Genomic DNA, 20041 nt, shown 5'->3' on the forward strand with positions numbered 1-20041 from the left:
TCATGACCGTTTGTCAGCGCAGGCCCAATAACCCTTGAGTTCCATTGGAAGATTATTATCTGATTTCCAGTATGAGACGCCCCCCCTTGCCTCATTAGACAGACATGTAGGTCAGCCTTCTTCATTAAAAAGCATTGTACTTAAACATGTCAAGATCAGCCCCTGAACTTCATACACCTCCCTTATAATTATTTCCGTTGGCATTTAATTGTCCCCACCTCTTTGTTTTTATAAATAGTCCAGCCTTAAAAAGAAGGAGAGGAATGTTTGATCTACAAGAGAATACTTATGTAATATGGATTTTTATGGACCTAAGAGCAAAGAACCTTCTTTCATCCGTCATTTTGGAGACAAAGTTGAATGGTTCCTGTCTGCCAAATTTGGTAGTTGTAAACAACCTAGACGTCAAACAGGAACAGTTTTAATTAGAGACAAGAGGGTTGCTTGTTATGGTAGAAAATGACATAATGTGAGTGTATGATCTTGAAAGATGTCAGTGATTTATTGGACACAATGAACACCTTGATTCAGTTATATCCTTCTGATATATTCTGAAAACATGGATTGAATGGATTGAACATTTCTGTGGCTGGTTCTCATGCTGTTCTGTTCTCAGACTTCAGTTGAGTAAACAGCATTGATACCAGTTTCAATTCTCTGCTGTTAGTGTTGAGGTCAGTCTCAGATAACCAAGCACTTGATGACTTGATAATCAGTTGGACATTTCAATGACAGTGGTGCTCAGATTTAGTCATAGCATTCTTTCAAATGTTTTGAAAGGAATTAAATTTCAAGGGTGTTTTGCATTGATCATCACAAGTAGTATTATCATGTATTATGGATAACAAGCATTGTTTTTATCTTTATGCTTAACAGGGAAGCTGTTTTCCATAACATAGTCCTGTCTTGTCATGACTGCATCCAGAGGCTCATGGTAAACACTGTCTCTATCACAGTGATCATGCTGAATGTTTCCCAGTGATACTTGTTTCTTTGAGGCATCCTCTCTGCTCTCAACCTTGGCAGTTATGGATATAGTGTGACATACTAGCATCAGTATGAAATACAGGGATACTTTACATCTATGTGGTGGCAGTCTGTAAATAATCAAATCTGGACCAGACAGTCCAGTGATCAACATTATGAGCATCAATCTGCACAGTTGTGTTCCAGTGATATGTGTCAACCAAGTCAATGAGCCCGACAACCCGTTCCTGTTAGTCTCCACTTATGACACCTCTAGAGTTCAGTGCCGCTGTATTGAGACAATACCATTCATACTGCCCTTTCACATCATACAGAGCTCTGTACACTGTCATTTGGCACCACTGGTCATGGTGGGTATGACAGCATTGGTTAATATCACAATCAGGATCTCCTTACGCTGACATGAACTGCTGATATACAACTAGAAAACAATCAGAAAAATGTAATACCTTATGTTACTCCTACTATTTAATAATACCCAACCACAAATGAGAAGAACATTTGTACTTATTTTCTTACTTCCAGCATGCCCTGTGTTGTGTTTTATCAGAACCTTCCATTTAAAGTCTAGTGTCTTGCTATGTCTTATACTATAGATTCCAGTGCAATACATGACCCACTCTTTGTTTCTTCAGAAACAAACGTAAGCTTATTCCAAGTCACATAAATACAATGTGCTTCATGATAAGAAAACAATTTACATATGATACATGGTGGGACGTGCGTCATACAGCTGAGTTGTTTTAATGGTGGTTGAATACTCCGGAGCGTCATTGATATTTGTTGTTTGCTTGAAAGAAATTGGACCACTTTTCATGTGACTGAAACAAGATTTAGTGGACTACTCTGTCTTGAAACAGCAATTTTGGGGTAAGCTAGACAGTTTCCATCAGAATTTCTTTTATGAAAAAACACCCTGATGCTTTTTTGTTTTGTGTGATTTTAGTCTATTTTTGTAAAAAATCCATTCTTATCTGATGTTTGCATACTTCTCTTTCAAACAATCTCTTTTGTGTATTTCAGTCATCTAATTATGCATATGATGACAGACATACACTTATCTCTGTTTGTGCAGGCAAATTTGGATGATGGAAAAGAAAAATATTAATTTGTTTATTTAGGAATATTACAGAATATATTTCATCTAGATCACTTGGTGATTGTTAATGTATAAGCATAGCTTGATATCACTAGTATATTTGCCTGCAAATATTTGTAGCACCTGAACATAGATTTGTCTATCTTGCAGTGTACACATCCAAAAGTCAGTGGCAAAATAAAAAAACAAGTTGTTAACCCTACAAAGTGCAGATCAGTGGCACTTGAGAAGTTTCAAAGAGGCTGTTAGATGTTCATGGCAGGGCTCAGGTGAATTGTACCAGACAACTGTTTGCTGACACCAGCTCATATCGGTAGACTGATTCAGAACCTGTTTTCCTATTGATATTGTTTATGAGATTCTTTGACAAAGAATTGTGGAATTCCATAAAACATGAAATTTGCCATTCCACACTGACATTTCCATGTACACATCCACGTTTTTATTGGTAATTAATGCAAAATGCTTGTGAGAGAATTTATGGAATTCTGTCTGATTATGTCTATGTGGAAAAGCACACACTTAAATCCTTTTGTACGATACACTTGTTGACTGTTACAGTCCTGAAAACATGAACATGAATACAAAGTCTTAGTGTTTTATTGCAAAGATCTGCCTTTTCCTTGGATGGGATTGGTTTGATGAACACTTGAAAGACAATGAGTCTGCTAGCTATGTGCAGCATGGAGCTTTCAGAAGGTTCTTGTTCACAATTGTTTTTGCTCTTGTAACAAAATCCCTTCTGTATTTGTACACTACTAAGTGTCTGAGTGAAGACCATCCTACCTGCTCTGTAGACAAACTACAAGATGGTGACGTATGGCATGACACACAATCAGGCTCATGTAGTAAATACCCAGTCACTATTTCAGCTGGGTTGGAAATATAGAATGGAAAGTCAGTGCATCTTAGTCACTAACCAAGCCTAAGTATTTTCATTCTACGGGGCTGTTTTTTTTTTTAAAATTCAGCAGCAAAAATGTCCAGGATATGCACTGGCAGGGTGTCTCAGTCATCACAGCCAACCTATCCCAGTTTGTTCCTGCAGAAGTGACAGGAACTTTGTGAATAGTCTGTGGAAATGGTGAAAGTTCCTCCATCCAGGACACAACTTATAATAAAAACATTTAGCCATGGTTACATGGTTTATCTTTCATTTAAAATTTACTTCTCTATAAGGTTTCAGTGTGACTTAAATGAATCATATATCTATTGGTCAGATATCTCAGCAATGAAGTACTGATATTGTCAGATTGGTCTTGCAGTCAAAAGTGAACATATCTTTTCTGAATTTCATGTATTTGGCAAAGTGAACATAGGTCATCATGAATTTATCCATCCTAAGCACCACCTTACAGAGTCAGGAGTAAGTTGGTCAAGTTGCATGATGAGCTGTAGTTGCACCCAAACTAAACTATTCTTGTTCTGATGTTGCAGGCAGAGCTGGACAAGCTGAAGCTGCTGCACAACAGCAAGTTGAAAGAACATCAGGTTGAGATGAAGACACGCCTGGAACAGCTGTCCACCGAGCTAGACAAAAAGTGGACAGACACTTTGAGGTAAGCTCGCTGAACTACAAATTCAGTATTTCAGTACATTGCTCAGTTGGGCCAAGTATATTGCTTTTGAGATCAGACAAGAGCATGTTTGCCAGAGAATGTTGTGAAGATGGCGTTAATATTGTTGTTTTTTTACTTTGAATTCTATACAATATGTTCCTAGATGGTTCACAATATCTGCATAAATGGTCTCTTGTATCTTGTAGAGGATTTTTGTTGACTTTGTGAGCTCCAATGGATGCAGTCATGCCAGCAAGTCTTATAGTAGTCTTGTTGTAGGATGGAGTGTAAGAAGTTGAGAGAGGAGCTGGTGGAGCAGAAGGAAGATGAGAAGAAGTCTGCTCTGGCTGAGTTGACAAGGCTGAAAGATGATCAGCTGGTCACCATGCGGTCATCCCTGGAGACCAAAATATCAGACCTGCAGAAGCAGGTGAGGACAAAAGCCCAGGCATGATATAGAAGCATTAGCTGTCTCCTCAACATGGTTTTCAACAGGTTGCAATGTGCAGCCTCGCTGATTGTAAACTCCTTGGGTGAGATGGCTGCTCATACCATCAACAGCTGCTTTGTGTGGCCCCAATCCTTAAATTTTATACAGGCCACTATCATATAGTCCGCAAACTCATTTTCACTCACCCACGTAACAGGGCAGTTTGATGATCATTTTTCAGTAACTTCCGTTTCCTGATTTCAGGTCACGCTGCTAGTGCAGAGTATTCAGCAATCTGAGTCCAAGTCCAACAGTGCGCTGGAGGCCATCAAGTCAGAGTCTGATGCTGAGAAGAAGAGGTTGATGCAAGAGATGCTGGATGCTGCCCAAGAATATGCCAACAAGATTGCAGTGATGGAAGAAGCTCACCAAGACCAAATGCAGAAACTCACCTCCACGATGAATGCTGAGGCAATGGTAAGTCATGTGTTCTTGTGTTGGTGTTGATGGGTATCCAGAAGACTGGGAAATCATGAATTGCCTTGTGTTACTTTATCAATTTTAGTGTTATATCTCTAAAACATGTGATGTTTTAGGCATCACATGTTTTAGAAAAGGCATCAATAAAGTAGCATCAACAGCTGCAGTTATTTTATGGTTTTGTGAAATATTCAGTTTGTTCGTCTAAAAACCAGTTCAGCTGAGGCTGGGAGGCATGGTTGTCCTAGATGTCTAAGAAGTTGGAATTTGCTATGCAGTTTTGTGTACCCTTGATGTCAACTTCCACTTGTCAAAGATTCACTCTAATTCTTTGATTGTTGTATCCATACCTGGGCCATGGGTTTTAGCATAGCGATCAAGTGAGGTTTCTCCAGGTAAAGCTGCAATGCAATGACAGTAATGGAAAGGTGTTCAAAATGTTCATTCCATCTTACCTTTGGAGAAAGTGACCTCTCTTGAAGCCATTGGATTCCCAGATACAGTCAGGCCGCGTTAATCCGAACACTTCTGTTTTTCATCAAAAACGTTCGGATAGTGAAACGTACGGACTACTGAAACGAACTTTTATGAACACAACTACAGTAGGGTTACTTCCCTTTGACATGGCAATACAAAAAATACGAACGTATACAAGTTGGCTGAATGTGCGATGTGGTGTTTGGGGGCAAGAAATCAACTTTCACGTTGGTCAGTTTGACATTGGCATACTTGTCACTGGCAGCGTTGTTACGAAGTAGGATCACGTGTCAACCACGTGATTGCATCTGTCTGTCAAATGATCATAGCCAATCACAAAACATATCATATCCAATTTCCGAAATTGTGCTCTTGCCGATAGACTGTCCAAATTCTTGACCAAAATGTTTACACATAAGATCAAAATTGGCTTTAGGGTTTTCTCTTTTTTTTTATTTTTTTGGTGCTGCAGTAATTTCACATCTTTTACACCTAGGGGCGGGACTTGCCATTATGACTGACAAGCGTCACGTGATCTCATTTTGACACGATCAGTGTTTTATACAGGAAGTAAGCATGACAGGTATTACTCCAACTAACCAAAAGTGAGACCTACTAATTGATCAAAATCACAAACTAACGACATCTTCAACTCGCAAGTGTTACTTAACAATTACCACTGAATGGGGCTCATGGTGTGAAGGGATTATCCCAACCTTTTTGATGTACCACTGGATTAATGAAGCAAAACTATATGTAATTAGCTAATCTGTTACCGCTGATTAACGTTCGGATACGGAGACTGAAGCACCGGATTACTGAATCAACAGGTAATGAGTTTACATAGTAAACAAGATTGGTTACAGCTAGCTATTGTTCGGATATCGCGGGAAACGGATTGTCGGGGTCCGGACTAACGCGGCCTGACTGTATAAGTGGATGATGAGTAGCACTAGTTCCCACAACCATTACCTGTCCTCAGCTAAGGTAGATCGGGCTGGATATCTCCTAATTAATGAGAATCACCATTGCCTAGTATAATAATGTTTATAGACAGTTCTCATGCAGTAGTTGTTTCCTGTTTGTGAATCAGGAGACTGCAGAGGCTGCCAGTGGAGACTCACTACCCAAGGTTTGGAGGCTAGCATCAGTGTTGCCCAGTAGATTAGTAGGTTGTGAAACAGTAGGCAGATCTGCATCCGATGGATTAATATTGCATCCTCTCTTACCACTGTGTGCAGTAACTTAGGGAATGGCTGCATGAAAGCATGATGATTTTGAATGTGTCAAATTTAAGGGCTGTTTATCAAATTCCCAACAATTCACAGCTGCTTTCAACCAAAATGCCAGCATCACCAGTGGCTCAGTTTTCAAAGCAATCATAGCACTAAGGTGATTGTAACTCCCATTCTTAAACATAGACTTGCAATATTTGGAGCACTATGATCTTTTTATGGAACAGCAAACTTTTCATGGGTTAATTCACCAAATTTCCATCGATACTAACTCTTTGTTTATGGCACATTGGTTCTACCTTACGGTCTTTCCTGCGATGTGTAACCGACAGACCATGCTGTCACTGACGTATTGCTCTAAGAGTTGTTCGTCTCAATTCACTCAAAATGTTGATGAATCTTAGTGCAGAGCTAATACTTCATCTGGGGTGTTATTCATATACCATCTGTGGCTATTTTGTTAAGATTCATCAGTGGACCGTGCAGAAGGACAACAAGGGGATTATTATTCATGATGGATGGAATGTTGACCTGCCAGTATGACAACAAAGGAGACATGACCTACTGTGACATTACAGTGTAATAGACCTTGGTAAATCAGTCAATACAACATGTTCTACTTCCCGTGAGATGTTTTATATGCTTCAGGACTTGATATTTCCATTTTCGAATTTTGAAAAATAATTTAAACAGAAACTATACTTCTTAAGTGTAATAGGAAGTGTCACATGACTGAAGAAAACTTGTATTGCCAAAGGTCCAAGTGCTGACAACTTTAGAAAAGTTTGTAGCTACATCCAGTAAAACCATGACATTGCATGTTTATTTTCATCACACAATTTGATCATGTGAGACTATTTGAGCCCAAACATCATACATTGTGTTTTGTCCACCACTGGTCTCAGTGTTGATTACCTCAGTCCTGTGAACATGGAAAGAACACACTTATATCAGTATCAAACAACAGGTGATGCTATGCTAGAACTCAAATAGAAAGAAATGACTGTACTTTAAAAGCAGAGAAACAGAATTATATGTGGCATTGCAATCTGTGACCAAGTGCAGGCAGTTTCTAAACTTGATAGGCGGACATGATGCTTGATAAGAACAGTTGATGAGCAAATTCTTTCAAATTTATAAGTGTTCTTACTGAACATTGTCCAGGAGGTGAGGTTGAATTATTGTTAATAGAATTAGTTGTATAGCACAATGTTATGTCAGATTGTTGGATTGAAGTGGATGGTAATTAATGTAATTGTCAGGTTTTTTCTGACATCTGGGTATTGGTCAACCTTCCCCAGTTTGAAAACCAAAGCATAGCAATGTGTGTGTATCTTCTGTGGAATCATGTAGTTCTAACATTGATTTATGTTTGTTGCTCATCTGTTAACTAGTCGTAAACATTTAGCTGAGTGTATTTTGGGGACTAAGCCTGCCAAATGCCAAGAATCATAAATTAACATCATCCTTATGATCTCATGAAGAATATTTTTTTGGTCAAGTTCTTGAAGTGCATATTTCATGAGGTAACAAGCTTGTCAGAACAGTTTGTTTAGTTTTGAATGATTAGCTAGATTGTCCATTTATGTGTTACATTGCTTTCACTGGAACGTCACACAGCGACACATCAGCATGTAGATCTGTGCATGAATAGGTAAAAACAAGTTGATAACCAAGTAAATGTGATGTGGCTAATGTAGTGCCTATTTGTGTATAGGTGTGTCTGTATGTTGAGGATGAGTATATTACACTATCAGCATAATCAGCTCTGTGTTTATAACAGTGAGGTGACATGCCAGGGTGATTAGGATGGGATTGAAGAGATGGGGATATCACTGACAAGCTTCAGCTGCAAGAGAGCCTAACATTTGACTGACACTGTGCTAGTATCATCACAGCAATGTACACACTTCATAACACACCACATGCTGTCTGCTCCCAACATAGGCTGGCTTTGTTCCCGTTACACTGGGAATAGTGGGATGGAACCCTTCTTCATACACAAACCATGAGTCTCAAGGTTATTGAGGAAGTCAGCTGGCAGGATTTTTGTATTCATCTCAATTGTAGTCATGTTTCCTACATCATCACACTGTATGACATCAGCAGTGGAATGTTGCTGCACGTTAATAATTGACAGATATAAGTATATGTGCATGTTTTTGTTTGTTTGTAGATTCATTTTTCTAGATGAAGAAGTGTCTACTTTAGTTCAGATTGAATACTGGGAGCACCATGATTCCCTGAAGTGTACCAGGATGTACGGGACACTTCAGTGTGTATGAAGGAAGGTGTGTAAGGGTGCAGTGTTTGGAAGGGATTACATTAACAGATTCAAGTTCTGTAGCATTGACAAAGGGACCATAGTATTAGAAGGAAATATGGGCACAGACTTCTTTTGACTTTCTGAGACCTCAGAAAATTACACTTTGGCAGAAAGGTTCTGAGTCATTCTCTGGATGTATAGTACGCCTTTAACAGTTTGCATGTATCAAGTACAAGACATTCCATGCTTAAAGGTAGTATTGTTGTAGGCTTCAAAGTGGCTAGGTTCAACTTGATGAAAATGACCAAGCTGGTTACTGCACTTATTAGGTATCTCCAAACTTAAAGTTCTAACTCCAGAAGCAATCCATGTTGTCAGATTTAGTGGTTGACATTCGTCCTTTTTAAGATGTATACAGCTTTGTTATGAAGGGAAGTGAGAGCCTCAGAGATGACCTAACATCAGGAAGACTTTTATCTGACACCACTAAGGAAGGCAATGATAAAATACACACGGTCATGGATGATCAAGGACTCATAGTCTATACAGGAGTCATTTCTCATGTTGAGAACATGGAGTTGAATGAATTATGTGTGACAAAGGTTTCAGCATGCTGTTTCTAGCCTCCTGAATTCTGATCAGAAACACTCCATGTCCTTTAGAAAGAATTTCAAAGCAGACACAGATGATTTTGATCAGGCTCCAGTTTCTAATATTACCACCAGAGACTAAGAAGTGGAAACATTTCTCCAGAAAGAAACGCCAAAGTCTGTTTTATCAAATCACAAGAAGATGGCTTTGTGTTCCTTGGATTCCAAAGGAAACCCTCTGATGGACTACTCTCTCAAAGACATCATGGACAAGTCACATCCAGGCAGCCAAGCATGTGTGAACCATAACAATGGATGGGGCTATGTTGTAAATGAGATTAGCACTCCACCAATTCATTCCATCATAGGTAACCTCAAAACTTGGCTTCTACCCCTATTACCTCATCTTGGTCCAAGAAATTAACAGAATATGTCATTTTATGGGATCCAGTTCTCAAACATTGAGACCAACAAAGTATTTCTAAAATGCATCACTGATTGACTTTACTTGCAGGCCTCTTTAATAATAAGGGACAGAGGCTCAGCATGGTGTGATTCTCCTCTTACAACTTCCTTGCTAAATGTCATTGTGGATTTAGCATTCCAGGAAAAGGATTGTTTCTATCTAGCCAGTCCTAGCATGTGTGATATAAATACTTTTACCCATGTTGGAGTGCAGAGTATTGTTAAATATCCAAGGGATATGTTCACTAACCAAGACAAATCTATCAGTCATGATAAGCAAGTGATCTGACGATCTGGGTTGGGTGGTATGTAGGCAGTATTGACTGTGCTAAAGGAGAGTTGTTTTGAGTAACTATATACTACATCAAAGTCTTTGGCATGTGTATTTGTTCTTGAGGTGAAGCTGACATAGTTTACTTCACAGGTGATTGCCTTGATCTCCTGGAAATTTACCTTACAAAAATAAATGGAATTATATTGTTTTCAATAACATTTGATGGTAAACTAGCATTTGTGCCAAAACATTGTCATCTACAGTCAAGTCTAACTATCAGATTCAGAAGATTTTAGTGTTGTGATACAGACTCGCAGACTGAACAGAATTTTACAGAACTGGCTCAGAACAACTGTTTCATAGGCTGCTTTCTATTATTTTTCTTTTTCCTATTCCATGCTTACTTTGTGTGTCTGTTTTTTTATGGTTGCAAAAATGTGCAATATTTCTCACATAAGTCCCTCTGAAAGTATACCTTATTGCCTATATGTTGTGATCTTTACCCAGTGGGTAATTGTATCAGATTGTCATATTCCACAGACAGTGTGTGGATCATTATTTTTCAAGTACTGGCATACAAGCCTCCCTGGCATACTCTGTGGAGATGATCATGCTAGGACTTGGCACCTGTATCTTCAGAAGACCTCCATTTCTGGTGTCCCCTCCATTATATCGCTGCAGTATGGCTAAAAGTGCCAGAACCCTAAACACTCACTCACTCTCTCACTCACTCACTCAGAAGACTTCATAATGATTCTAGGTTGTCATTTGTCTCGAGCAACCTGGTTGATAAGATGTCAACATATACAGATTGTAAGGATCACTGCACACAGCATTCACTACATAATCTGTTTCAGTTATTTACATGCCTTCGTCATATACTGGAATAATTGGACACACAAACATTGGTGATGTGTTAGAACCATTTTGTTAAGCTCTATCAGTACTGGTCAAACTTTGCATGACTGGCAAGATATTGATCATGAAGTGTTACCAAATATGTTTTATATGTGGTATATATTTCATGTCATTAGAGGTTCATATTCAACTTGACATTCCCAATGAAAACTATTTCCTAACATAGAATGCTGTATTCCCAGATGAAATCTTGTTACCTAACTGGAGTAGGTGTTGGCCATTAGAGTGTGTCATTCAGCAAGGGTGGACACCTCTCCTCCCAGTTCCCGGGGACAACACTGTAATTAGGATGATAACAACATGAAGAATGATTGCATTGTCATTAAGTCCAGACAGACTAACTAAACTTCTCTCCCCCAATGAAATGATCTTTGAGATTTATAGAGTGTTTTATCTACATGTGTGCAGTTTGTAGATACTAGAGATGTGTATACTGCCTAGGTTCATTGTATCTCCCATTAGGATGTTGACAACTGGGCACAGGGACATCAGATGCCTGCAAATTTATCCCTGATAGGTGACTTATTTAAATTAAGTGAAAACATTAAATATAAACAGTGGATTTAAGACTAATGGACACCCCCTCAAAAGTGCAAAGTTTAGTAGCCTCGCAAGGATTTGCAAGAGACAAGAGAAACAAGAGTTTCTCCCAACTCACTGGATCTCTTTTTCAATTTAAATGTGTTTATTTGTTACTATTAAACTTTTACTTATATTCAGGGACTAAGGATTAGTCTTGTTCAGATGTATTGAGAACATAAAGTTACCAATTAAGTTGTCATTGTTTGTTGATCAGTACCCTTCTCAGCCACTGTGATATAGCTTGTTTTACAAATCAGAAAGCAGGGTTTCAAAACCTTTTTTAAAAACCACTTCAAGAAAGTCACTTGTCCTGACTGATTTCCCACTTGCCATGATTTTCTGACACAATGTTTGATGTTAATGTGTACTGGACTATTTATTGAAGTGTGATAAATTTCAAAGAACGATAGCTCTACTTTATTATTATTGCAAAATTTAATAGCTACATTATGAGCGTACATGAAATGACATCCAAGTTTATTTGCAGTTTGAAACCATAAGTGGAAATTATCTAGGACAAGTAAGATAGCATTATTTGATTGCCCAATATGAAAACTGACTTGTCCTGGGCGTCGGGCAATGGGATTTTTGAACACCTGGAAGGTGAAACAGTGTCCACTCTCATACCCAAATCATGTTCAATTGGCAAGACATTGCCTCACACAGCAGAAATTGCTTCAGTGAAAAACAGCTGAAATTCTCTGTCCATTGACAAATCTTGTTTCCTTCATGATTCAGCGCAGATGTTAAGCCATCAAAACTACATTGTACCTATGGGTACATTGTCAGGGTTAATTACGTTTTGAATTAGCCAAATTCCTTTATCAACAAATAGAAACAAATATCTTGCCTGTAATTCAAGTAATCAGAAAGTGCCATTAAAACAGTCATGACAACTGCCACATAATGTTCAACATATGAAATATTACGTCAAAACATTTTTTTTCCCTCAAAACTACATGAGCTTTAACTGATAATTTTCCAATTCAGTGTTCCTTCAGTTGTTCAAGACAGTTTTGACATGTCTGTGATGATACTGTCTGTTTGACATATCACAGACCAGGGAAAAACATTTCACAGCATTTTGTACATTCCAAGAATGTTGAATGTTAGGGTTCTATGAAGAAAAATTAATGATATTTTAGGAACTCACTTTTTCAGAATGTCAGAGAGCTTTATTTTTTTTGGTGGTTTGGTCTTGGTTTTCTTATGTCTGCTCTCACTCAAAATAGACTTGGAAGAATAGAACAGAAATTAGGTTTGTTCAAGAAACATATGCTTTTTCTGATGAAATTGATACCTTGATTTTGAAATCTTGCCTCAGAAATCTGAAATGAACACCATAACCTTAATTTCAGGGATAGACAGCTGCAAGGTTTTAATAACAGTTGAAATGGTCTCAAAACATTCACAGCTACATCGCAATATGGAATCCTTCAAATGTGAAAAAAAACGTCCAAGACGAGTAAAACAGGTGATTGTTTTCTAGGTTTCATGAACAAATAAACGATGATGGAGATGTCACTAGTCTTAGGTGGGTGACATGTGGAGAGTTGAGTGATTGACAGCTTTATCAGATGTGTGTAGAGATGTTGTTCATTGAATGAGACACTCATACTCCTAATGTTGTGAGAAGGATGTTATCGATAAGTGTACATGTTAATTACAACCGTGCTACATGTGTTCCGTGGGTTGCGCCTTGATAACACATGTTCCTTGTGTGACTGGTGGCATGGACTGCACGATTCTGACATCAGGTTTTTTTAGTCAGTTGACTCATATTCGCACAAAGCCTAAAGTCAACATGTGTCCATTACATTATAATTAATGACTACAATATGTATGCATAATGTTAACCCAATTGTATACGAAAAATATTGTGATCTAACCCAGATATATTATATAATACGTTTTTGTTCATATTTTCTGAATATATGGCAAGTATGCGAAAAAGAAACGTCAAGTTTTTAAATAGAAGACATTAACATGAACACTTACTATTTTTTGCTAGATTTCAGTTTGTCGAAAATTGCAGGATCATTTTGCTATTCTGTTAATGAGCTTTTATCGGTCTAATGTGGAATGATGAATATATTGAAACTGAATGCTTTTTTGCAGACGGCACAGAGTGTATTAGTGGCATACTGTCTGAAGTATAAAAAATTCCTTGCCAGCTGTCTGTGCTCTGTGTTAACTTGCAGTCATGTCATAATGCAGCAATCAGACACACATACAGATAAGAAAAAATGACTCCATAATTTTTGCCAAAGTAAATTGTGGACAATAGAGATATTCCTTTACTTGAATGCAATAATGAGGTCTTAATTAGGTTATGTTGTCAGTGCAGATAACAAGTATATATATTAAGTTATACCCTGGATTTACAATCGTCATGGCATCCAGAGAACACTGAGAGGATTGATGTGGTAATGTCTATATGTAGTGTATGTGTGATGCAAAACTTTGTCAGTCTCATACTGATAATTCAATACAAATTCGTACAGCTACAGTGGGACATGTATCATTATCAGGTTGTCTCGGGTAGTGTTTTCCTTTACTACAAATGAACTGTGTATCTTATGGCAATGTAATGGGTGTGCATTTTCATATATTCAATGACTTTTTCATTGTCAGAAACAATCTAAGAAGGTAGAAATCAATAAGGTTTGGACAGGTTTGTTGATCATGTGATTTTACCTGACATGATTACTTCCTCACAAAGTGATGGGCTGGAACCAATGGGTACTCCAATACAAGTGATTACTTCAGTGATGGCTTAATCAATGATTACTTCAATGCAAGCAGATTCGAACCAATGATTACTTCAACACATACTGATGGTCTGGAACCAATGATTACTTCAACAGATAGTGATTGGCTGGAATCACTGATTACCTGAACTTATACTCATGAACTGAACCAGTGATTACGTGAACTCATACTGATGGACAGAACCAGTGATTACTTGAACTTATACTCATGAAGTGAACCAGTGATTACTTGAACTCATACTGCTGGACTGAACCAGTGATTGCTTGAACTCATACTGATGGACTGAACCAATGATTACTTCAACTTGTGAAGTGAACCAGTGATTACTTGAATTGATACTGATGGACTGAACCGGCGATTGCCTGAACTCATACTGATGGGCAGAACCACTGATTACTTTGACTTGTACAATGGACTGAACCACTTATTACTTGAATTCATACTGATGGATTGAACCAGTGGTTACTAGGACTCATACTCATGGGCTGAACCAGTGATTGCTTGAACTCATACTGATGGACTGAACCAGTGATTGCCTGAACTCATACTGATGGACAGAACCAGTGATTACTTGAACTTATACTCATGAAGTGAACCAGTGATTACTTGAACTCATACTGCTGGACTGAACCAGTGATTGCTTGAACTCATACTGATGGACTGAACCAGTGATTACTTAGACTCATACTGATGGACAGAACCAGTGATTACTTGAACTCATACTCATGGGCTGAACCAGTGATTGCTTGAACTCATACTGATGGACTGAACCAGTGATTGCTTGAACTCATACTGATGGACTGAACCAGTGATTGCCTGAACTCATACTGATGGGCTGAACCAGTGATTACTTGGACTCATACAGACTGAGTTCAGCCAGTGGTCTCATGTACATACTTATGGGGTTGTAATATTCCTTTCTTGATATTTTTCATAGAACGTAGGTTGGTTTTGAGTGAAACAAGTCTGCCTTATGAGACTTGTCGCAAGAACAAGCCAAGTGTTTTTTTCATGTTATTGTTGTTATCATTGTTATCCCTGATTCAGTAATTGGGGTCATAATAAAACAACTTTTAGTTCAGAAGCTAATGATTAGTATGAATGATTTTGTTATGAATAAATAATCCATTGCCTATAACCATTTGAGAACACTCCTTACTATATACTTAAACCTAAGAAAAGCCTTCATTCAAAAAGTGCTATATTATTTTTAAGGTTCAGATACATTATCTTAGCAAAACCTTTGAAAATATGAACATTCTGTTTATTCAGTTTGTATGAGTTCCAGTTGTAGCATGTCAATCTCCTCAAGATGAAATCTACATGGCAAGATAAGCAGCAGTACATGCCATTGTGGTTCTCATTATCTGTCATCTGGGTGGGTGCTATGTACATGGACAATTGTTTATATTGTTTCTACAGCAACATGCTCAATATCACAAAGCCAATCTTTGGATTCTATTTTTTTCTTACAACATGATAAGGCTGTGTTCAGAAAACATTCAATCATAAACTGTAAATAGAACTCAAATATAGCCAGTTCCTGTTCAGGGGATGAATGTCCTCTTAAATCTGGAAAACAAAGATGGGTTATCTGCCTTGCATGCCACTCACACAGAGTACAATTGTCGCCTTCAGGAAATCAAACTAATTGAAAAATGAAAATGTGCCAATGAAGACATGTATCAGAAGAGATAGTCAGTACATCAAGACAATAATTGTTCTTTTACTATGATAAGATGAAATGTGATCTTGAGAAATGGTAAGAGAGCTATTGCTTTAGAAGATAGTGTTATGTAAACGCCACACTGGCGGAGGAGGTACACGCCTCCAAGGAAACATGCTTTGCCACCAGTTTGTTGGCTTCTGAAATAATCATGGCCTTTTTCTGGCTTCCTTGGAGTCCATCCAAGATTGATTTTTTGGAGTGGTTTGAGATTTCTTGGTGCAGCCGTTGATCAAAACTGAAACTCGTAAGTTATGTAGTGGTTGGGGTGTGGTTTGCCTGTTGAGGTTAATAGCAGACAAGGTGTTGCTGTTTTCAGATATTGATCAGTGACTATAAAGTGAAATTTAAAGTGAAGTGGTCTGTGTCATAACCCTGTAAATCTGAAAACTGACATTGGAGCCTGTAATTAGATTAAACGCTCATGAAGCAAACTCAAGGACCAGGCATCATTTAAATTCCATTACTGCTTTATCACTGTAAGAAATAAGACAGTATCAGCTTGGGATTGAAATAGATGATGTTTTGAACTATCTGGACAGATACATATGTGCATGGAAACTTCTGAACAAAAGCAGTGTTCTTTTCCAGATAAATATGTGTGTCTGATCATGACATATTACACTGTTGTATCTATTAGTAAGCTCTTATGAGGAGCTGACAAATATAACTGGTATTAGTTTTTAATGTGCAAATGATGTTCTGCCGAAAAAAGGGACACATCTTTCAATAAGTTAGGTTTTCAGTCATGATATCTACAGGTGTGCCATGATGTATGGGGTGTGTTTCATGCTGTAGTTGTATTTTTGTCTTGGACAGGGGAGTGTCATGATGTACCTGTGTGACATGATATGCAGGTGTGAGTCATGATGTACACAGTGCAGGTCTGTTTCATGCTATAGTTATACTTTTGTCTTGGACAGGGGAGTGTCATGATGTACCTGTGTGTGACATGATATACAGATGTGAGTCATGATGTACACAGTACAGGTCTGTGTCATGATGTAGTGGTATTTTTGTCATGGAGAGGGGATTGTCATGATGTGCCTGTGTGTGTCATGATGTACACTGTACAGTTCTGTTTCATGATGTAGTGGAATTTTTGTCATGGACAGGGGATTGTCATGATGTGCCTGTGTATGACACGACATACAGGTGTGTGATGTACAAGTATCCCAAAGTGTACAGGTGTGTTGCACGTTGTAGTTTTGTGTGTCATGTTTCATGTGTGTGTCATGCTGTATCTGTGTGTTGCAGGAAATGGAGAAGAAGTTGCGGACCCAGCACATTGAGGACATGCAGGCCCAGACAACAGCTCACCGGGTTATGGTGGAAAGCATCAAGGATCAGGCTGACAAGGCCAGGCTCACTGAGGTGTCCGACATGGCAGAGAAACATAAGACTGCTCTAGGTAAACAACAGCTCTACAGAAGCATTGCATTAGCTCATACAAGACTATTATATATGTTTGGCAAAATACTTTGTTTCTAGTACTGCTGCTTCATTGTGTGTGCCAGTCGCAATTATGTTGATAATCAAACACATGGTACTGCATTTAGAGGACAAATGTTTCAGTGGACAAAATGTTCCAATCTAAATAATGTTGGAACAATGTATAATGGTATTTATCTAGCCTCATGTAAGAATGTCGAGTTTTGATTGGTCCATGTGACTCTGATAAAATGCCATGTACATCCATCACGATCCGCGAGCGGGAGTATAAAAGTCGTGTACTCCCGCTACGAAAGTCATATCACCCCGCTACGCCTCAGTAACAACGCAAAGTGAGAAAAGCGTGCATCGACAAGCCTTTAGTAATGTGCGGTGCATTGAGGTCAAAGGATCAGCTGGTGTCAACATGGCAGCAAGTCGATTCGATGTGTGTTGTTTTGTTTTGATTTAGTGAAAACATTCAGCTAGATAAATGCGTTATCACATCATGTCTCGGGAAATACAGGGTTTTATCAGTCCCGAGTAAGGTTGTATTCCCCTCTCCGGCTGGGGAAATACAACTTCACGAGGGACTGATAAAACTTATATTGACTGATAGCTTATATTGTTAGTATGGCCATATTCAGAAATAATAAGTGATAACAACTGTATGATAATGAGGGTAATCATAGGGATTCCTCTGAATATTGTAGCTGAGCTGCGTGACGAGCTGACCAGCACCCACTTGCGAGAGCTGGAACAACTAAAGTTGAACCACCAAGGGGAGCTGACAGCTGCCAGGATGCAGTTGGAGAGAGCTGTAGAGATCTCAAAACAAAAGGTAAAACACAATACCACATAGAATTAACCAAAGCTGAATATGAGATATCTGATGTCAAACTATAAAGATATTGCAAGATTTATGGAGTATATTTGCCATTTCATTCTGTAGTTACAGCTGTAAAATCGCATAATACAGTAATATCTGTCAGAATAAAAATACTAGCAATCCCTTGAGGGATTCAAAATCAGGATTGGACCTGAAATCTAATGCTTTTGTCAGGATCCAGCTGATAAGGATATTTGCCCATGTGTCTATTTCTCTGTGTTCTGATGGAGTAGGTTATTTGCTCATGTTTTCAATCACTGATTTGTTTTGCCATGGTTACAAGGTCACAGTCATATGACTGTAATATCACTCACTACATGGTGGTTCAACTTTCACTAACCAGGGAGTGATTTCACTGTTTACAGCCTGCACTGGTGCATGTTAAAAATGGCTGGTGCAGGTTACCTTCAGTAACAGGTTGCACTCGGTCAGGTAACAGTAAATCATCCAGCATCTTATTGTAAGAGACTGTAAGTAAGAAGTTGAATATATCTGATACTGAGGACTTGTTATGAAATTGCTAAACATTTCGTGTTTATATTACTTTTTAGAATTGATGATATAATTTATGGTGCAACCAAACTTGTGATGGTGCAGCCAAACCTATAAGGCAGGTTGCACTCAGTGCAGGTACTGAAAACACGACAAAATTGCACTCTGCTGACTGACTTTCCCAATCCTAGGACAATGACCATTCACTGAGGATAGAAGAACTTCAAGGAGAGATAACACAGCGGGAGCGCCATATCAAGAACCTGGAGGAGGAGATACGCAAGTGGCAGAATGACACTGATCAACTGAAGAAAGAAATCACAGCAAAAGGAAAGGAAATCCTCAAAGCTAGAAGTGAAGCTAATAGCAGACTCAAGTAGGTTGGATGTTTCATAGTTTGCAAGAGAGTTGGTTCTGTAGCCAGTGTTCACTGAAGTAGTCCTTGTGTAATACATGGAAGCTTGAAGATAGGCATTTAACAATAATCACCAATGTGCTCAAAGATAGGCATTTCAGGTTCTGTAATTTTAATGAAATAGCACCAACATTTCCGTTAAATTTAAAACGTTTTCTGAGAAATAATCATCTCAGTTACCAAGTGGGTGTTTTGTGTAGCCTTTATATGCCAGTTGCAGAAATTGTTAAAGCCATTAAAGTCAGTAGTACGACCTGTGCAGACATTCTGATGTCACAGCCAGCATTGCAAAGATGGACTACTATTCAAAGTAAATGTTTTTAACTGGACAATTTCTAGATTTTGTGTAGAGCTTTACATAGATATTAAGTCATGAAATCCAGTTCACCTAATGACTCTTTATTCATACGGTGGGAAATTATCAATAAATTCCTGCTTAGTTAAAGTTCTCTCAGGGTTTCTTCATGTGCCCGAGCTTGTCACAGGCACAGGTTGCTCCTGATGATAGCCATCTAGCATGTCTCCTCCTCCTCCTCTCCATCAGGTCTCAAGAGGAGCAACTGCAGAGTCGGCACCAGCGGTCATTGGACAACCTGTCTGCTGACCACATCCGTGAGATGCAGGACATGGTGGCGCAGTTCAACCAGGCCCAGGAAATGCTGAAGGATAAGATCTCCGAGCTGCAGATACAGTGAGTGCACACACCATTGTATAGAGGAAATACTCCACACCACCTTACAGAGAGCCCTTGGCTGGGATCACTGGTTTAGTTCATGATGTTGTCTGTGGCAGTAGCCCAAACAGTGCATAGTTAGGCTGATCAAAATAATTTTTGTCTCACTTCTGTACGATACAATTAAGCCTCTTTTTCTTTTTTTTTCTTGACCAAGAAACAGCTGGGTGTTTGTTTTTTCAAATGAAAAAATATTACTCCACCAAAGGACCAATGGTATA

The 20041-nt window shown here is 38.6% G+C and overlaps 1 protein-coding gene across 2 annotated transcripts in view; it reads left to right on the forward strand.

Annotated features, from left to right (window-relative positions):
- The window catches only part of LOC137266281 (protein FAM184A-like), a 98653-nt gene that overhangs the window by 68990 nt on the left and 9622 nt on the right, over window positions 1-20041 (forward strand). Inside the window, exons 8-15 of one of the 2 annotated variants that reach the window (XM_067801770.1) lie at window positions 3524-3645; window positions 3925-4075; window positions 4340-4552; window positions 6126-6164; window positions 17118-17271; window positions 18005-18132; window positions 18864-19048; window positions 19632-19778. In XM_067801770.1, coding sequence (XP_067657871.1) covers window positions 3524-3645; window positions 3925-4075; window positions 4340-4552; window positions 6126-6164; window positions 17118-17271; window positions 18005-18132; window positions 18864-19048; window positions 19632-19778 — 1139 coding nt within the window. The remainder of the gene's footprint in view (window positions 1-3523; window positions 3646-3924; window positions 4076-4339; window positions 4553-6125; window positions 6165-17117; window positions 17272-18004; window positions 18133-18863; window positions 19049-19631; window positions 19779-20041) is intronic. The other variant, XM_067801771.1, reaches the window with a different exon arrangement.

The sequence above is a fragment of the Haliotis asinina genome, chromosome 15 (genome assembly GCF_037392515.1).
Source record: "Haliotis asinina isolate JCU_RB_2024 chromosome 15, JCU_Hal_asi_v2, whole genome shotgun sequence".
Taxonomy (NCBI): domain Eukaryota; kingdom Metazoa; phylum Mollusca; class Gastropoda; order Lepetellida; family Haliotidae; genus Haliotis; species Haliotis asinina.